Below are 17,296 nucleotides of genomic sequence, written 5' to 3'. Positions count from 1 at the left end.
CATTAAAGAATTTATGTGCGATAAGCTTGTTGAGGGTAAGATTTGGAAAGCCAGCCAACATGGCTTCATTGTAGGTAGGTCTTGTCTTACCAATCTCATCTCCTTCTATGAGCAGGTCTCTTGCCACCTGGACATGGGAAAGAAGGTCGACATTATATACCTAGACTTCCAAAAGGCTTTTGATCTAGTATCCCACCATATCCTTGTGGCAAAATTGGAAGATTGTGGGCTTAACTGCTCAATAGTTCAGTGGGTGGAAAACTGGATGCATGGCAGAACCCAGAAAGTTCTCATGAACAGGTCTATGTGTTGTTCTGGCAAGAAGTAGCCAGCGGTGTCCCTCAGGAGACCAGTGCTTTTCAACATCTTTATCAATGATTTGGATGTGGGGGTGAAAAACTCGCTGGCCAAGTTTGTGGGCAACACCAAGTTATGGGGGAGCATGGTCATGCCAGAAGATAGGTTGCAGATACAGATGGACTTTGGACAGGGTGGACAGTTGAGCAGACTGGAACCAGATGAAGTTCGACACTCAGAAGTGTAAGGTGCTCCATCTGGGGGAAACAATCCCCAACATGCCTACAGGCTCAGTGGCAACAATTTGACTTGCACCACAGCCAAAAGGGACCTAAGGGTAGTGATTAACCATTGCATGAACATGAGCTAGCAGTGCAATGCTATGGCCAGCAGGGCAAACAATATGCTGGCATGCATTAACCATTGCATCTCATGCAAAACTAAGGAAGTGATACTCCCACTGTACTCCACACTGGTGAGACTGCAGCTGCAGTACTGCATCCAGTTCTGGGCGCCGCACTTCAACATGGACATGGAAAAACTTGATAGGGTCCAGAGAAGAGCCACCCATATGATCAGGGACTTGCAAGACAAGCCATATGAGGAAAGGCTGAGGGACTTGGGTCTCTTCAACCTACAGAAGAGAAGGCTGAGAGGGGACTTGGTATCAGCTTACCATTACATCAGGGGAGTACCATCAAGAACTTGGTGAACAGCTGCTCACCAGGGCACCCCATGGGAAAGACCAGGAGCAATGGATAAAAGCTTCTGGAAAGCCACTTCAGGCTCAATCCCAGGAAAAATTCCTTCACAGGCAGGGTGTCCAAACTGTGGAATAAACTCCCTCCAGAGGTGGTGCAGTCACCTACACTGGAAATATTCAAAAGGAGACTGGACAGTCACCTTGCTGGGGTCACTTGACCCCAGTGGTCTTTCCTGCTTAGTGCAGGGGGACTGGACCCGATAATCTACAAGGTCCCTTCCAGCCCCTTACAATCTATGAATCTATGACTCTCTGTACCTAGGCACAAAGTCAGTGGCCACTTTTGAAAATTTAATTCTAAGTGATTACCACTGGTCACACAAGAGAGGCAGGGACATACTTGAGAAGAGAACCTGGTAGCTCTGGTTTTCAATCTCTTGTCTAAAGCAGTATCTTTTCTTCATTTCAGTTTAGTAAATGAGTTAAGTTTGAGACTAGCTTATCTACAGTTAAGAAACTGCATGGAAAGTGAAAGAACATGAAAGCTTGTTTGCATCCTTAAACTTCTGATTAAAAACGAGGTATGAAAGGATGAGATCTATTAGTTCTAAAAACTACTGGACACGATGACCAGGAACAAGCAGTTCCATTCACTACTACTACAGATAGCACTTTTCTTCCTTTATAAATCAGGTTCAAACAACAAAAATTAATAAAGTTACTTTTTTCTTACGTGTTCAGTACATTTTAAAGTAGTTTTATTTAACTGGTAAGAAATAACTTAATTATTCTGTCCTTGTATATTATCCATTGAACTCCAATTTATGTTCAAATACAGCTTGACATAAATGATGGGTATAAATGAATCATTATCTAGTTAAAAAGCATTTATCCTTTTTAACAAAATAAAAACATAACAAATTAAGAATCTGAATAAATGCATGGAAAACCTTTCCTGCTTAAAGAAATGTGTGTGGATACAATGCATCTTTCTGATTAGCATGAAAGAACAAATGTTAGTGTTACAAGTATTTTAGTTGCAAATTGACATGTTTTAATAGGCTCTAACCAATAAGAATCCAACTTTCTGATGAAATTCTCTAAAAAGGACAGACTCAGAGCAAGATGAAAGTCAATTATTTATACAAAGATTTCTGCTTGCCGATTTAAGTCATAATTAAAACTGGCAATTTACATTATTTTAATTGGAATCAATCAACCTGGTTTGTTCTTTATGGTGATGAAATGAAACTAAAAGCTTTCATCCCAACCCTCTAGGACTGGGTTAACATACAACTGAAACCAGCTCCAAATGTCAGCTCCGTTTGGATTTTCAATAAGAATTAATGAAATGAAGACCAGACCTCCACAAGCCCCTCTCTGCCTGCAGACAATATTTGACTGTTCTTGTTTTCTACACAGCAGTCTAAAAAAAAAAAAAAAGAGCATTTCTACAATCTTACGTGCTAGGAGTTACAGGAACACAGGATTTATTACAGTGGCTCAGGGTTTTGAATGGGAACTTGTATCCTGCTTCTGGCAGTGTCCAGAAAACCCCTACCTCCAGTTAGTGATGTGTACGCAAGGGAAAAACTCCTTAGTCACTGTAGAAGTGACCAGCTCACAAGGCAAGGCTTAAGATTTGCTTATTCTCATCTTAAAAAGCATAACTAGAACTATAATTTGTCATAAAACACATTATACTGCTCTTTTAGAAACCCAGCTCCAGACTTTAGCTGCAATCAGGCTGCTCACATGCTATAGATAAACCTAGGCATATTGCTGTTTGAAGGAGGTGGCAGGAAACTAATGTAATTTTTGAAAGGTTGCTGTCAAATCCCTCGAGTTGAGGATGATCTCTACCACAGCACATTGACGGGTCTTGGAAAGACTTAGCGCAAACCTTGAGTCAGATTCATTCACAGAAGTTGCAGGTCTTTCTGCAAGGAAGAGTAGGCCATAGGCTGGAACTTACTTCCTTTGCTCTCTGAAATAGTGGGAGTTAGACGCGTTACTTCACCTGGGTGTTTTTAAACGTTGAAATAGGCTCCTAAATACCCTTAACAAGCTTGTAACAAGCTTATTTCCTTTTACTTATCCTAACACTGTGTGAATAACTTTGAATGACCCTTTGTTTTCATACTATTGGGCCGTGTCCAGACATGTGTGGATGTTTGGTTCCCTGGGGAGAAGTAGCGGCAGCGCACCTTGTACCACTGCTACCTCTCCCTGGGGAACACCTGTGCCACATGGCAAGCTACCCCATGTAGGGTTGGGGAGACTGGGGCCAGCACTACACTGGCCCCAGCAGCCTTACCTGTGGTCCTGGGGGCCTCCCGGGGCTGCAGCAGCAGCAATTCTGCCTGGCTGGCAGCTCAAGCATGGCTCCAGGCAGCCCGGCTCCACTTTTAAGTGGTGCACACTGTCTGTGTGTGCCCTGCTCCGTTTTTTTTTTCCCCTGCAGGTTTTTTTGACTCCTTGATAACCAGGGGTCAAAAAAATCCACAGAAAAAAAGCAGAGCAGCACACACTCATGCAGGATTCCCTTGCAGCATGGAGAACATCTAAATACCCAGTATTTAGACGCTGCAGACGTGTTTGCAATACTACATACCACACAGCCATGCTTGTCTGGATGTGGTCTTGGAGAGCAAAAAAGAAGAACCGATCACTAGTCTAGTTTTTCACTCAAGCCTGTTGTAGCAGAGCCCTGCAGCCCAGTCCTTCAGAGGGCTATTCCAGTTTGCCACGTCCAGAAGAATGAGGTCAAAATACATTAAGAGATCTCCAACTCTCCAGAGTCCTACTTCAGCCCTTCGCTGTGTAGCTGTTAACTAACCATTAGGGCTGCACAAAGCTTCAACTTAATATTCGATTCGACAAATATTCAACATATTCGACCTTGAAAAGTGAAAGTTGAGTTGAATAGCAGCTGGTCGAAGAGCTGTTGAATCAAATACCGGAAGTCGAATATTAACAGCGCGGGTTGAATATTCAACAAGGGTCGAATATTCGACTTGCCTATACCGGATTCCCTGTGGGGGGAAAAAAAAGGAAAGTAAGGGGGGGGGTGGGAAGGGGGAAGGAGTGCTTTCATGACTGACACGTGTGGCTGGCCAGTGACCTGTCAGCATTCTCTGAGGTCCCTTCCAATCCCAGTGCTCTGGGGGAGGGCCAGAGAAAATGCATAAAAGGCAGCAGTTTTTCAGCTCCCTGCTTTCTGCCTTGGGGTCTGTTTCTGAGCTGCTGGTGTTCTCCAGCACCTCTGCGTCAGACCACGACGGCTGCAAGCCCTGATCTTCAACAGATTCCCTGCTTGCAATGCTAGCAACAGGGATTTCTGAAAACTTGGTGCTTTTATTTTGTAACTACTTTTCATATTAGTTTATGCTTATATTGGATAGGGTTAGTAGTAGCCTAGGATCTAGTCTATATATAGGAATTTAGTTATATATATATATATTTTTATACATCATTCATTCTTTCCACCACACCAACGCTTCTCAATGTATTATCTACACACACAAACACATTTACATAACATCCAGAAATCTAATCCACAGCGCACAGAAATCTAATCTGTGGCCATGCTGGCCAGCCTGCAGGAAGGGGAGCAAGGGGGGTTGCAAGCAGGAGAGCTGCAGTTTCTCCCCCCACCAAACTCAGACGCAGCCTCTTTCCTCCCGCTACAAGGGATGAGGCTGCTACAAGCAGTAAAGAGAGGGGAGCAGCAGTGCCACCAGAGCCACTGCCTGTGCCTGAGACTCTCTCATGTCCAGACACAGCAGCCACAACCTCTCCCACCATAACTGCCACCAGCACAGCAGCGCACTCCACCCCTGTGTCACTGCCTATGCCGAGCCTTCCCGCGCCAGAAGAAGAGCTGGTGCTGGATCTGGATCTCAGTGCCCTGGCAAGGAGGGGGAATCAGTCGAGTTTGTGCTCGACTCCCCTCAGGCCTTTTCCTTTCAAGCCACGAGGTCTTTCCCAGAAGGCACTTCAGAAGCTGCCTCTGTACAGGTGAAGGCAAGTGGCTCAGCTGACTCTGCTCTTTCTCTTGCTGTGCCTCTGACTGCTGAAGAGAGGGAGAGTTCAGCAGCATCCACAGATGCACCCGCACACCAGAGGGAAAGGCCTAGTACTAGCATGGTCTGGGATCATTATGGGCTGGCAGATGATCCCGCGCTTGCTATCTGTGTGCACTGCTGAGCCAAAATCAGCCGGGGCAAGGGAACAAAGTGCATGACCACCTCAGGGATGCTGAATCATCTCCACAGGTACCACCCCTTTGCCACAGGAACGGCCCCGCTCACTCCACAGCCCCCATCCCCCCACAGCAGAGGCAGGGCACCCTGGAACATGGGGGCAAAAGGGACCAGTTGCAAATGCGAGCCAGGTCACCGAGACCATTGGGGAGGTGCTTGCTCTGGATGGCCAGCCCTTCACCTTTGTTGAGCGGCCAGGGTTCAGGCGGCTCCTGGCCCTGCTGGCTCCATCCTACCAGGTGCCCGCACGCACCGCCTTCAGGATGGTGGTGCCCCCCTATACGAAGCACGCAGGGAGCACTTGCGGGAGGAGCTGCACAAGGCAGGTCCGCAGGTGACCATACACTTCACCTCGGACATCTGGAGCAGCCGGGGTGGAGATCATGCGTACCTCTCCCTCACACGGCACTGGTGTGGCCAGTCAGGCCATCGGTGGGCTCTCCTTCACGCCAAGGTGATGGATGAGTCTCACACAGCAGCAGAGATAAGGGGCCCATGAACCGCATGGTGCAGGGGTGGCTGGGTGTTGGGCACCCACGGCTTCATGGTCACCGACAATGGGGCCAATATGATCAAGGCAGTCCGTGATGCCAACTTTGCTGGTATTTGCTGTGTGGCACACAATTTACATCTGATTGTGAGGGATGCCTTGGAGGGGGACAGGGCTGCTGGTGATGGCGCCAGCAACACCAGCAGGCTTGTTTCCAGATGCAGGAAGGTGGCAGGCTACTTCCACCGGCGCATCAAGGAGGGCAAGATGCTGTGGGACAAACAAGCAGAGCTAAATGTCCCGCAGAGCAGAATCATGCAGGATGTGGAGATCGGTGGCACTCCACATACCTGATGCTCGAGAGGCTGGTGGAGCAACAGAAGGCCATCCATGAGCTGGCCTTGCTTGGGGAGATTGGGATCAGCAGCCCCCTGACCAAAGCTGAGTGGGATGCCATCTCCCGGATCTTGCTGGTCCTCAAGCCCTTCCTCGAGGCCACTGAGACCCTCAGTGCTGCTGATGCCTTCCTCAGCCAGGTGGTCCCTATAGTGAAGGAGCTCTGCAGCCAAGTGGAGAGCTTCCTGGGGGCCAGTGTTCCTGGCTGGGGCAGGCGGCTTTTACCAGATGTGCAGGCACTGGTGAGGCAGCTGAAGGAGGGCCTTAGGAAAAGGCTTGAACCCTTGGGGTCCAACACAGTGCATACGCTGGCCGCCATCTGTGACCCAAGGGTGAAGGGCATCATATGTGGCAGCGAGACAGAGTCACTGGAGGAAGGTACTTATTAAGAAAGTGATGGAGGTGGAGTGGCGGAGGCAGGGGGAAGTGAGACAGGGGGATCCACTGCCTGAGCCCAGCCTGCCATCCATGAGCCAGTCTTCCCCTCCACCACAGGCACTGCCAATAGGGGCTAAGGCCATGGCAAACATTGCGGGGTCCAGACCCCGGGATCAGGCAGACAGCCCTCACACCGTGGTGTCTGCCTATCCTGCCGAGCCTGTGGAGCCCCTGGACTGCGACCCCTTGGCCCACTGGGCAACCTGCAGCCCGATGTGGCCGGATCTGGCCACAGTTGCCCGGGAATACCTGTCCTGTCCACCGACCAGTGTGCCAAGCAAGAGGGTGTTCAGCATGGCTGTGGATGTTGTGACACCCCACCGCACCTCCTTGGACCCTGGTTTGATGGAGCAGCTGGTGTTCCTCAAGGTGAACCTCCCGCTGCCGGGGGTCCCTAAGCGCCAGGTGCAGATGGAATGAATGCCGCCTTCCTTGCTTCATTTGGATCACGAGTTTTGTCTGTCAGCAGCCTAAGGTGCAGTTTCCCCCAACCCCTGCACCTATCACTATGAAAGTTGGCAGGCTTTGTGGGCTCCTCGGGAGCTACCATTTCTGCAAGTTTCATCAAGATCAGACAAGAAATGCCAAAGTTATAGCCTGCTTCGATCTTCCCCATTATAGCCTATGGGGAAGTCGAAGCAGCTCAAATATTCTACTGAGCTTCGACCTCGAGTCAAAGCGGACAGCAAATCGAAGCAGGACCCGGTTTAATATTCGACGTGGCTGTCGAATCGAATATTCCCTGCTCTGTACAGCCCTACTAACCATATCTTGCTCTCATGTCCTAAGGAGGAAGGAGTCTTCATTGCTAGGAATATGCCAACAATAGATACAGCAGCCAAACCAGCAGTAAAAATCCCATTGTCTTTGTATGGAAATTAGATAGTACTCAAACAATGGCGTTCCTAATGCTGTTACAAGTAAATCGAGGGCATGGCTCTGAAAGAGATCAAGGAAAAATAAATCTGTTTTCCCATTTGTTAATTTCCTACAAGTGACAGGCATTGGTGCACAGTCGGCTTCACAGTGCCTCTCAGGCTGTTCGGTTCTCTCTGTTGCTTGCAAGAGGGTCTTTGAGGGCAGAGAGAAGTGTTTTTCAATGAGAATGCAAGCTGTTTGTAAATGCCATGCAGCGCCTCTTTACATAGTTAGATACCTACACAGCATTGTCAGTCTGGCCCTACAGGACTATAAAACCACAAAGACTGGCAAAGGAGATTTTGGTGCAAGGGTAGGACCTGGAGTTACTCTGAATAACCTATTTGAGAAACAAACAAACCCCCCTCTGTTTTCTTGGATAAAACACGAACCCAAGTACAACACGCCCGCTATTTTTGGGAGGCCAAAGATTTTACCTTGGAGTACAGTTAAGTACCTGAGGTCTGGGGTCTTCAGGACTGGTGCCATGCACTGTGGTCAGGGGCTGCATGCAACAGCCCAATTAGCAACTGAGGCCCAACAAGCACTGAGGCCACACAGCAGGGCCCAATCCAGCGTGTAGGTACTGGGGCCATGTGTCCAATCCAGCACACTGAGTCTGGAACCCCAGTGCACTGGGTCTGACAACACATGGCTCTACAAAGAGCATATGGGATCACCCTGGGGCTGCTGGGTCCAGGGTCCTGTGCTGGGCTGGACTTAGCACCCCAGATGTGGAGCAACTCCATGTGCCAGCCCAATCTGGTGTGCAGTTGGGGAGCAGAGGGCTCCACATGAGTCTGGAAATTTGGTGGGGGGTGGGGTGGATGCAGGGCAATGGCATTAATTGACATGGCTTCCAGAGTTACAGTAATTAATGTGGCTACTGCTTCATCTCCCCTCATCCCCACCCCCAATTTTCCAGACCCATGTATATAATGCACAACCCAATTTTCCCCAACTGGTTTTTGGAGGAAATAGTGTGGTTTTATGCAAAAATATGGTAGTTAACTAGCAGTCAGTGCCCCTTGAAGAACAGAAACTGAAAAATAAATCAAAACCTTTTCTCTTGCTCTCAGCAAGACAAGTTCTTGGAACACAACATGCTACAAGGGATCAGCATGTCTGCTACAGAAAGGCCAAGACTAGGAACTGTAGTCTTACAGCCTATTAGCAGGGCTGAGGTCATAGCTGCCTCCTGCAGGCCTATTGCGCCTAGACGTGTCTCTCTTCTCCTTTTCTGAAAGCAGCTGGCTCTTCTACACAGCATAAATGGTTTTATTATCCTTTCCAGGTGCCCCCTTGCAGGCCTGGAGCCTATGAGCAGGCCTGCACCGCAGTGTTGTACCCATACCCTGGCTTGCACACACAAATGAGCATTAGTCAGGCAGGAAAGCCAACAGCTGAGATGTCTAGTACAGTAGCATCTTTACTATATACCTGTTAGGGCAGGCCTGAACTCACTCCTGCCACGCAGGTAACTTCTGTCATTTATTGACCCTTTGCCTCAGTGATCATCCAAGTTCCACTCAGCTGTCATTGACTAGCCTCATTTCTATGAGGTCAGTGTCTCACCTGCTGGTGACTCCCCCACAACTCCCCACCGACAAGATTTGTCCTCAGTGTCCCAGGGAGGTAGCATCCCTTTCTGACGGGAGTCGCAGTGTGCCATTGCAGTTGGCCTTTAAACCATTTTACATCTGTGGGATGTCAGGCAGGGTTCAAGTTAGAACAGTTTCAGAACAGTTGCAAGGTAAGTCTTCATGCCATCTCTGACCTGCACAACCGTGTCTTGTCCTTGTTCGCCAAACCCTCTAGTGACATGTCCAGGAGGCAGGACTCTATCCCTTCTCTGGGGGTAGAGCCTCAGGGGTTAAGCATGGCAAGAGCATGAAGCCTAAGGAAGCCTGCCTCCTTGGACCCCAGGCTTTTGCTGCGCTCGGCACTAGGCAGCGTTTTCCCCCTTCTCCTCCAGGAATGTGGGAGGCTGGGGAGGGAAGTCATGCCCTCCCCCTACCTCCAAATTCTCCTGGCTAGGAAAGCGCCACCTGAATGTGGGGCAAAGGCTTTGCTCTTTGAGAATGCCTGGCCCCCAGCTCCTGGGCCCAGATTGGGTCTCCTGGAGCCCTTGGATCTCACACCATGTGGGCTAGGATCATATCCACTATGGTCAGGATAGGGCAGGGTGGGGGTTTGGCTCAGGGCCAGTACTATCCCCTGGGACCAAGGCTTGGGAGGGTGAAAAGTTTGTCAGGAGGAGAGGGGCTGGGAGCTGTGCATCTTGGGATGCTGGATGACTGCAAATTGGTTGCTTTATCTCTGTGGAGCAGACTAATAATACCCTAGCTCAAGCTGGGTGGAAAGGCTCGGAGAGAGCCCTTGTCTGAAGTGCAACTTTAAGATACTTAGACGGTTCTTAACACAATTTAACACCTTTTAATGTGTGGATACTCCTGTTTTAAGTGCCTGGTTTAAAGGTAAACCGTAACACCATCCTTAGAGCAGATGTACACTGGCTTTGTTTTTGATTCAAGTCTTTTCTCACAAACAGGTGAGGGGCTGAGTCTCATACTTTAATTATCTGCTTCAAGCTATCACATTTCTTTCTCCTGGGCTCCATGATGCTCATTTGGATTCCTCAGCCATCTGGTTGTCAGAATCGGCACTGCAGTAACTCTTGCTGTGCTGGATACTGACTGCCTAGGAGGCAGAGCAGCTGGGGGACCAAATGCTCAGTCACGTGGAGCAAGCTGCCTTAGAGGGGGAGGTAAACGCAAGGACTATAGCACAAGGATAGGGAGGGGAAGGACTAGACAGAGTTGAATTGTGAAAGTTAGAAGAACGCCTTCCTTCTTTACCCATTAGATGCGAGTCCTGTGCATAGCTGCTGTTCACTGGTACTGATTGCCTTGCAACCGAAGGGTAGGGAAGATGCAAGAGTCAGTCCTTGAGCATTGATGGATTAGCTTCTTTTATGTGCTGAAAACTGATGAGGCAAGGAATCTCCTTTGGTTATTAGAAGTATCATCTGCCCAGCAGCTGCTGTGCCAGCCCTGATACTAGGTATATGCTTCTCTGCAGGAACATAGCATGGAACAATTCTGAGTTGGGGGTGGGAGCCATGTTTTGCTATATAGGTATAAATACAACTGCCTGAATAAATGAGAAAACCTTGATCAAAACAGTAACTGCACAGTGAGGAGCTTATTAGCTCAGTGCAGCACAGTAAACAACAAACATGGAGGAAAGGCAATGACTCCTTAGATACAGGGGCTGGGTACGATCTAGTCCTTGCTCTTAGGGAATGGAAAGCCTTCTGTGAGTTAGTGCCTTCAGCAGTACTAGCCTACCCCGTGGGTGGATAAGCCAGGCTCAGGTTCCCTACTCCTAATAACCAGTGGAGGAGGTTGCCCACAGAGAAAAGCACATCCTTCAGTCTTTCAAGAAGTGCAGAAAATGGACTGTGTTCCACAAGCTCCTGGATGTACAATATTCAGAGGCATGTGAAATCTTTAGAAATACAATTAGTAAATAAGCAAGACAGTAAATGGAAAGATCATTTACTGCGGGGAGACATGACCAACTGGCTGACACTGAGGTTGGACCAAAATTAAGAAAAAAAATATCTTGCAATCTGTTTTTTCAGGACAACATTCGCTGAAATACTCCCCCCACCTTTGGCCTACCAGTTGTGCTAGTAGGCGAAGAAACTTTCCTATCAGCAGGGTGACGTCAAAGTAAAGGGACCCAACTTAAAGATAAGAAAAAATGTCCTTTGCAAGAGAAACAAAGGATTTCTCTAAATAAGGGAGGGAGGAAGTAACTTAGAGCTAGTGGGAATAGAAAATGTAATGGTGTAACACCTGCATATAACTAGTGATGGCCTCCAGAGGGAAGGCAAAAGAAAATGCTTAGAGAATGGCATTGAGTATGGTGCAATTGGTGTAGTAAGAAAAAACAGAAAGGGGGCTCATATGTTAAAAACAACACCCGATAAAAATCAACAGCAAGTGGTTTAGAAGAGCCTTTAAAATGAGTTTTATTGTCAGAATTTTACAAGTAGCCTTTAGAGGCTTCATACAAGAAGAACTCTGTTGCAAAACTCTAATAAATAGTCTGCCCCAAGTCCCAGTTTTTTTAAAATAAAATAAAAACCAAACAAAATTAAAAATAAGAGAGAATAAGCAAGACTTCAGGATACTCAGAGATGTTAGCAATATTTCCCATTTACAAATAATATCAGGCATTATACAAATTTCCTTCATACAAGTCATTAAAAAACCCAGGACATTCTAAACCTTTACAAGAGCATTCCAGAAACAGTTCCCAATGGATCCATTTCCATGACAAAACATTAGAGAAGAATTCCATGGGGATTATCACCACAAATGAAGTTTTAGGTTAAAGTACAGAACGTGCGTATATGTAGGGAGATGGAAGGCATGGAAAAATGTAGTGAAGGAGGCATAGAGAAGTTAATGATAAGAATATGCCTACCTTTTTTTTTTTTAAAGAGGCATCTCACAGAGGGAAAAGAGGGGGAGGGACAGGGCGGGAGGTCTGTGGCTGAAATGACAAATATTCCTTAATATTTCTTATGTAAGAAATATATTTAGATGGAAAGGAAGTTGATAGTGGAGGGTAGAGATGATTACTACATGCTGCTTGCAGCAGTATTTGTGCAGGCTGCAATCAGTGTGAGTTGCACTGTAATGCAAAAAATAAAATGGCATTTCTGGAGAGGTGACATCTTATGGCAAGTTCATGGCATCTTCAAAGAAAACAAAAGTAGCTTCCTGGTATTAAGCAGGATGGGAAGTGTAATGCTAGGTAGTAGCACAGGGAATGCCAGACTCCAGAAACCTAAGAGTTAAAATATTGATTCTTTCCCTGTCCCAATACTTCTAAAAATACCTTTTTTTCCCATTTAGTCTTTACATAGTTCCACATAAAGGGGGGTAATTCATTCCAGAAGGCCTGGCATACAGGAAATCAAGTGACTGCTTGGGCCTGCTCTTATTTGGGAGTCTCATAATCAAACAGGGGGGGAACAGCAGGGCAGGAGCACTGACATGGCATAAAGGGGGTTCAATAAAATGCCTGGGGTTTGAAAAAATCTAAATATTTTAGGACTTTAGTCAAGAACTTACTGTATATGCTCAGAGAACAGGACCCTCTAGGCTATGGAAGGGATGGAGACCGTGGGTTACACAATCTCTTTCAGCCTGCCTAATGTGGTGCGCAATTTGGCGGGCGAAAGAGCCAAACTGCACTGTCCTACAGTAAACTGGCAACCATTGTTTCCACAGGAAACAAAAGTGACTAGAAATGCTAATGCAAGGAGGAGATATGTGATAAGTCTCACCCATGGCTCAAATCTCTAGTCTCTACTGTACCATCCTCTATGGGCCTATGTCTTGCATAACTTATGGGAAGGCAGCACTAGCGGTCAAGCGCAAATCATTCAGGAGACACCTAAACCCTTGTTTCATATCCCCTTGTCTGCGGCAAACTTCAGAAACCAACATAAGAAAAGCAGCAAAAGAAACATTTCTTTCTAGTCTTCTAGGTGTCATAATATTTGCCAAAGCAGCAAGGAAAAGCAGATTACCTGAAATAGATAGAAAGGAGTTAATGGAAATAAGTAGAGGCGAAGGGGCAGAGGAATTCTGGCCCTGCCTCCAAATCATTTTGTACATAACAGGTAAAGAGATAATGTGCAAAAAATAAAGACATTCACATTTTAGCAGTTACCTTCTCTTTTACCTTTGTAAAATTATTTACTTTTTTGTTTTTCTACAAAAGGCAGATGTTGATTGTTGATCTGCAATTGTTCAGAGAGAGCGCAAGGATGCAAAAAAGGGCTGTTAGAGGAGGGAGGGTGGGGAAGTGCTGTGACTATACACTTTCACATCATGAGTAAAGATGGCATTAAAGCTTAAGTCCCACTGGCGATGTTCAGCACTGATGGTTTCCTTCCTTCCCCATTTACTGTCTTCAGTTCATATCAATCGTGTTGAAAACCCATTCTGTGAATTTCTTCAGTTTTTCAGTTGCATTCTGAGACTCCTCCTGTAACCGTAAATTGTCTTCCCGCAAATGCTGCACTTCAGCCTGAAGATTGGCCTTGTCTTCCTTTTCCTGAAGGGTGAAAAAGAACATGAGAACTCAGTGATGATTCCAGGTCATGTTTCCTACCTGTCTCAATGAGCAAGAAACCATCCAGAGTGTTTTAGCACTCTTCCTTTGCAAGGGCTTCAAGTGTGATGAAACCTTTTGCTGGCACAAGGAAATTCTAGACCTGCAAGCTGTATATGGTGACCTCCTTCCTTTCCCCTTGCCACTCTCCTTGGACACATATTACTGACCTTTCTTCAGGATAAATGTTAATGTGTAAGCCTGCTCTCCAAGCAAGCATCTAAAAATGGTCTCATTTTAACCTGTACTGTTAATGCAGCCCCCTATAATGTGAAAGTTGAAGGTTAGCTAAAAGAGGTGGGAAATGCTCCTGTGAATACTATGCTGCATAAAGAGATCTCTGGCCTGATCACAGCAAGACCCTTCCTGCATTAAAACAGCCACAGACATGATGGTGTGCATTTGAGCACTAAAACACATGTGTGCTGATCTTTCCTTCTGCTTCCTAAAAGCTACTGTTAACACCTTATTAGTAAATATCCTGAACTATGGTGTGAGAAAACAGGTAAGAGAGGTAGTTGGCCATGTTAGCCTGAAGTCAGGCAGAAGGCAGGGTAGAGATGCATGTTATAAACTAAATCAGAGATGCGTAAGCATTCATGAAAACGTATGCATCTCTCATTTAGTTAGTGTATATCTACCCCACCTTCTACCTGAGAGGAAGGATGCCATTTTCTGAAAGAAGGCTGAGTGTGTCTCAGGCTTCTAGTTTATGAGAACAAGGTGATAAACTTGATAGCATGGCTGATCAACATCACATCAACCACCAACTCACTTTCTGTAAAATAAGTGTTTACCTTCCTTAAATCCTCTTGCAGAATCTTCAGTAAACCTTCTAACTGGTCTACTTTTGAGGCAAGAGTAGGAGGAGACTCTTTCCTGTGGAAAGGAGGAGGCACACATGGTATTAGCAGGATTTAGTAATCATGCTTTACTCAACTCTAAGCTGGGTTTCTACAGGCTTTTCTGTGACACAGTGCTTCATGTGGATGTGCAGCAGGGCTCATTGTGAATATACAATTATTTAAAAATGTCCACTGCATGTCTCAACCAGAACAGATGCACATCTATATGCAGCACAATCAAATAATGAAATGGAGAGTAGCTGTGAGAAGTTGAGGTCTCATTTTTTGCTTTCTCTCTACCTCTACTAGTTACATGATAATTACTGTGCCTTAGAAAAATGCAGCTTTGGATGCTCTTTAAACATTTTAGATGACTTTCAAACCTTTAATAACCTTCAAAAACAAGTTATCTTACAAAGGCTGAAATATTCTTAGCATTCAAGTGTTTCCTTCTTCCAATTTTTCTTGTAAAAATTCATAAGCTAAGAAGTTTATTACAAAGCAAAACATGTCTCCAACCCATGCCCCAGATTTTAGTGTAAAAAGCCTTCCAACCAGCCACTGCAGCAACCTACCCTGTATAAGGCTTTATCTGTCCAGTGAGCTGGTCCTCAGTCTGATCACTGTTGGAGGCAGCACTCACTGGTCTGTGATTTTCATCACTAGCAGCAAAGAACGAGGCTCGTTGAACTGGAGAGAGAGAGAATGACAGAGAGAGAGAGAGAGAGAGAGAAAGCAGACAAGCAATAATACATGCAATAATAATTTGCTTACAGGTTATAACATCTGCTTTTGAGGGTCTTAAGGACTAAAACTCACAACCATCTCTGGTGTTCAGCATGAAAGGGGTAAACAGAGGCACGGAAGGGTAGCTAAAGCAAATCAGCAGCAGCACAGAGAATTAAAACTCAGAAATCCTAACTCCCAGCTTGCTGCCCTAACACCTACATCATGCTGCCTCTAAGCACTGAAAAAGAAAATGGGATACCATTTCCTGGCTTCCAGAAACCACAGTTTGAGTAACCTGGCACATCTTTTTTTCCCCTAGAAATAAGAGAGTTCCCATATGACTTTATATGATTACACACGAATGCAAACAGACCTTTATCGTTTTTAAATATTTTTTTTTATTTATTCCTAAGATTTTATTACACATTTTTGCATAACAAAAATGAAAACATCTTCTCCCTTCTCCAGCATTTTTTCTTATGACTCCTCATTTAGGAAGTTTTAACAACAGCACATCATGTCCCATTTCATTGTTTTGGGAGCTAGATACTATGAGTAGGGCTGTGTGAAGCTTCAGTCCCTGATTTGATCTGGCGGAGATTCAGCCCAATTTGGTGCCAAATCTCCAAATTCGAATCAAATTATGAGACCCTCTAATCTCTCCAAATCGAATTGGAACCCTCCAAATCGATTTGGAAAGACTGGGACATAGATGCAGCTTTCAATGTTTTTACTACATACCTCTAGGTAGCAGGGGCTCATGAATGCTGAGATGCTGGGATGGATGGAGGTCCCCACAGAAGCGCAGGGGGCTCCCCAGCACGCTCAGCAGCAGATCTGGAAGTGAAACAGAAGCACTTCCAGAAATGTCCCCCTCCCCAGCTTGGTGACTGGTGCCTCCTGGGTCTGGGGTGGCACCTGGGGCCACCCCTGGCCAATCGCTGAACCAGGGAGGGCGGAGGTGGAGGGTGCAGGGAGGCCCCTAGTGTGCTCCCTGGCAGACCCGAAAGTGGACCAGAAGTACGTCTGGTCCACTTCTGGGTTCACCGCAAGCACAATGCGGGGGAAGAAGCACTGTGGGATGCTCCATCTGCCCCAGTATCGCAGCGTTCATGAGCTGCATTGGTACCGTGAGGTATGTAGAAAAACATTTAAAGCTGTGTCTATGGCCGAATCGCTGAGTCTCTGAATAAGCATTGAATCTCCATATTTGGATTTGACCAAATCAAATCACTGTCCCCAATTTGGGCCGAATCCAAATCGAATATGGCCCGTTTCGCATACCCCTAATTATGAGATGCTTGAACAATGATCAATAAGGCTAAATTGACATTACATTTAACAGAATTTTGCCATGTCCATTTTTTTAAAAATGAGAACTGTAGGATCACTGGATGGTTTAAGAATTTAGCAAGAGGTTGTGAGGGTTTTCATTTTAGCTGTTAGTGACTAGCAGTTAGCACTTAAGCAGACTGGCTTCTATCAAGTTTCTAAGCAAAGAAGTGTCCAATATGACAAGATGCATCAATCATTTATTTTCATTGGTATTTGTCAGGCCCTCACTAGCACTCAGCAGAGAGAGGCCATGGACTGAGTTTGTAGACCACAGAGAGTTTCTAAGTCAGGTGTGAAGCACCTTGGTGGAGTGGTGAGAAAGGAACCTAGCAAAATGCTGCCCACAATATACCTGTTCCATGGGCAGACAAAGGACTGTTGAACAGCTTTCACCACGTTTAATTCAAACTTTTAAGACAGTAAGAATGATTTCAAAGCCTATAAACAGAGGGAATAATGCTGTTAACTAGAGTGTGGTATATTATAAATAAGTAAAGAAAGGGATCTCTTCTACTGATCTTGCCAACCACAGTACATTACATCAAAATATCAGTCTGTTTCTACTCCCTATTTGTGCAACTATCCACAACAAATTTGCCTCTCCTTGTGAACTAGGATAGAATTGGATCTCTGTCCTCTAGAGCTGAAGGGCAAATGTGTTCAATCCATGTAGCAGAGCATA

General features: G+C 46.0%; 1 protein-coding gene across 7 annotated transcripts in view; it reads right to left on the bottom strand.

Annotated features, from left to right (window-relative positions):
- Positions 1-11,521: 11,521 nt before the first annotated feature.
- Positions 11,522-17,296, bottom strand: part of SIPA1L1 (signal induced proliferation associated 1 like 1) — a 431,752-nt gene continuing 425,977 nt past the window's right edge. For 5 of the 7 annotated variants that reach the window (XM_090033264.1, XM_090033262.1, XM_090033261.1 and 2 more), the window contains 3 exons: positions 15,126-15,240; positions 14,503-14,584; positions 11,522-13,648 (listed from right to left, as the gene is read on the bottom strand). In XM_090033264.1, coding sequence (XP_089889390.1) covers positions 13,505-13,648; positions 14,503-14,584; positions 15,126-15,240 — 341 coding nt within the window. In that variant the 3' untranslated portion in view covers positions 11,522-13,504. The remainder of the gene's footprint in view (positions 13,649-14,502; positions 14,585-15,125; positions 15,241-17,296) is intronic. The other 2 variants (XM_090033266.1, XM_090033268.1) reach the window with 1 other exon arrangement.

This window comes from Crocodylus siamensis, chromosome 2 (assembly GCF_052110815.1).
Source record: "Crocodylus siamensis isolate JL-2025a chromosome 2, ASM5211081v1, whole genome shotgun sequence".
Classification (NCBI taxonomy): Eukaryota; Metazoa; Chordata; order Crocodylia; family Crocodylidae; genus Crocodylus; species Crocodylus siamensis.
The sequence above is the reverse complement of the archived record's forward strand: the minus strand, read 5'-3'. Positions and strand labels throughout refer to the sequence as shown.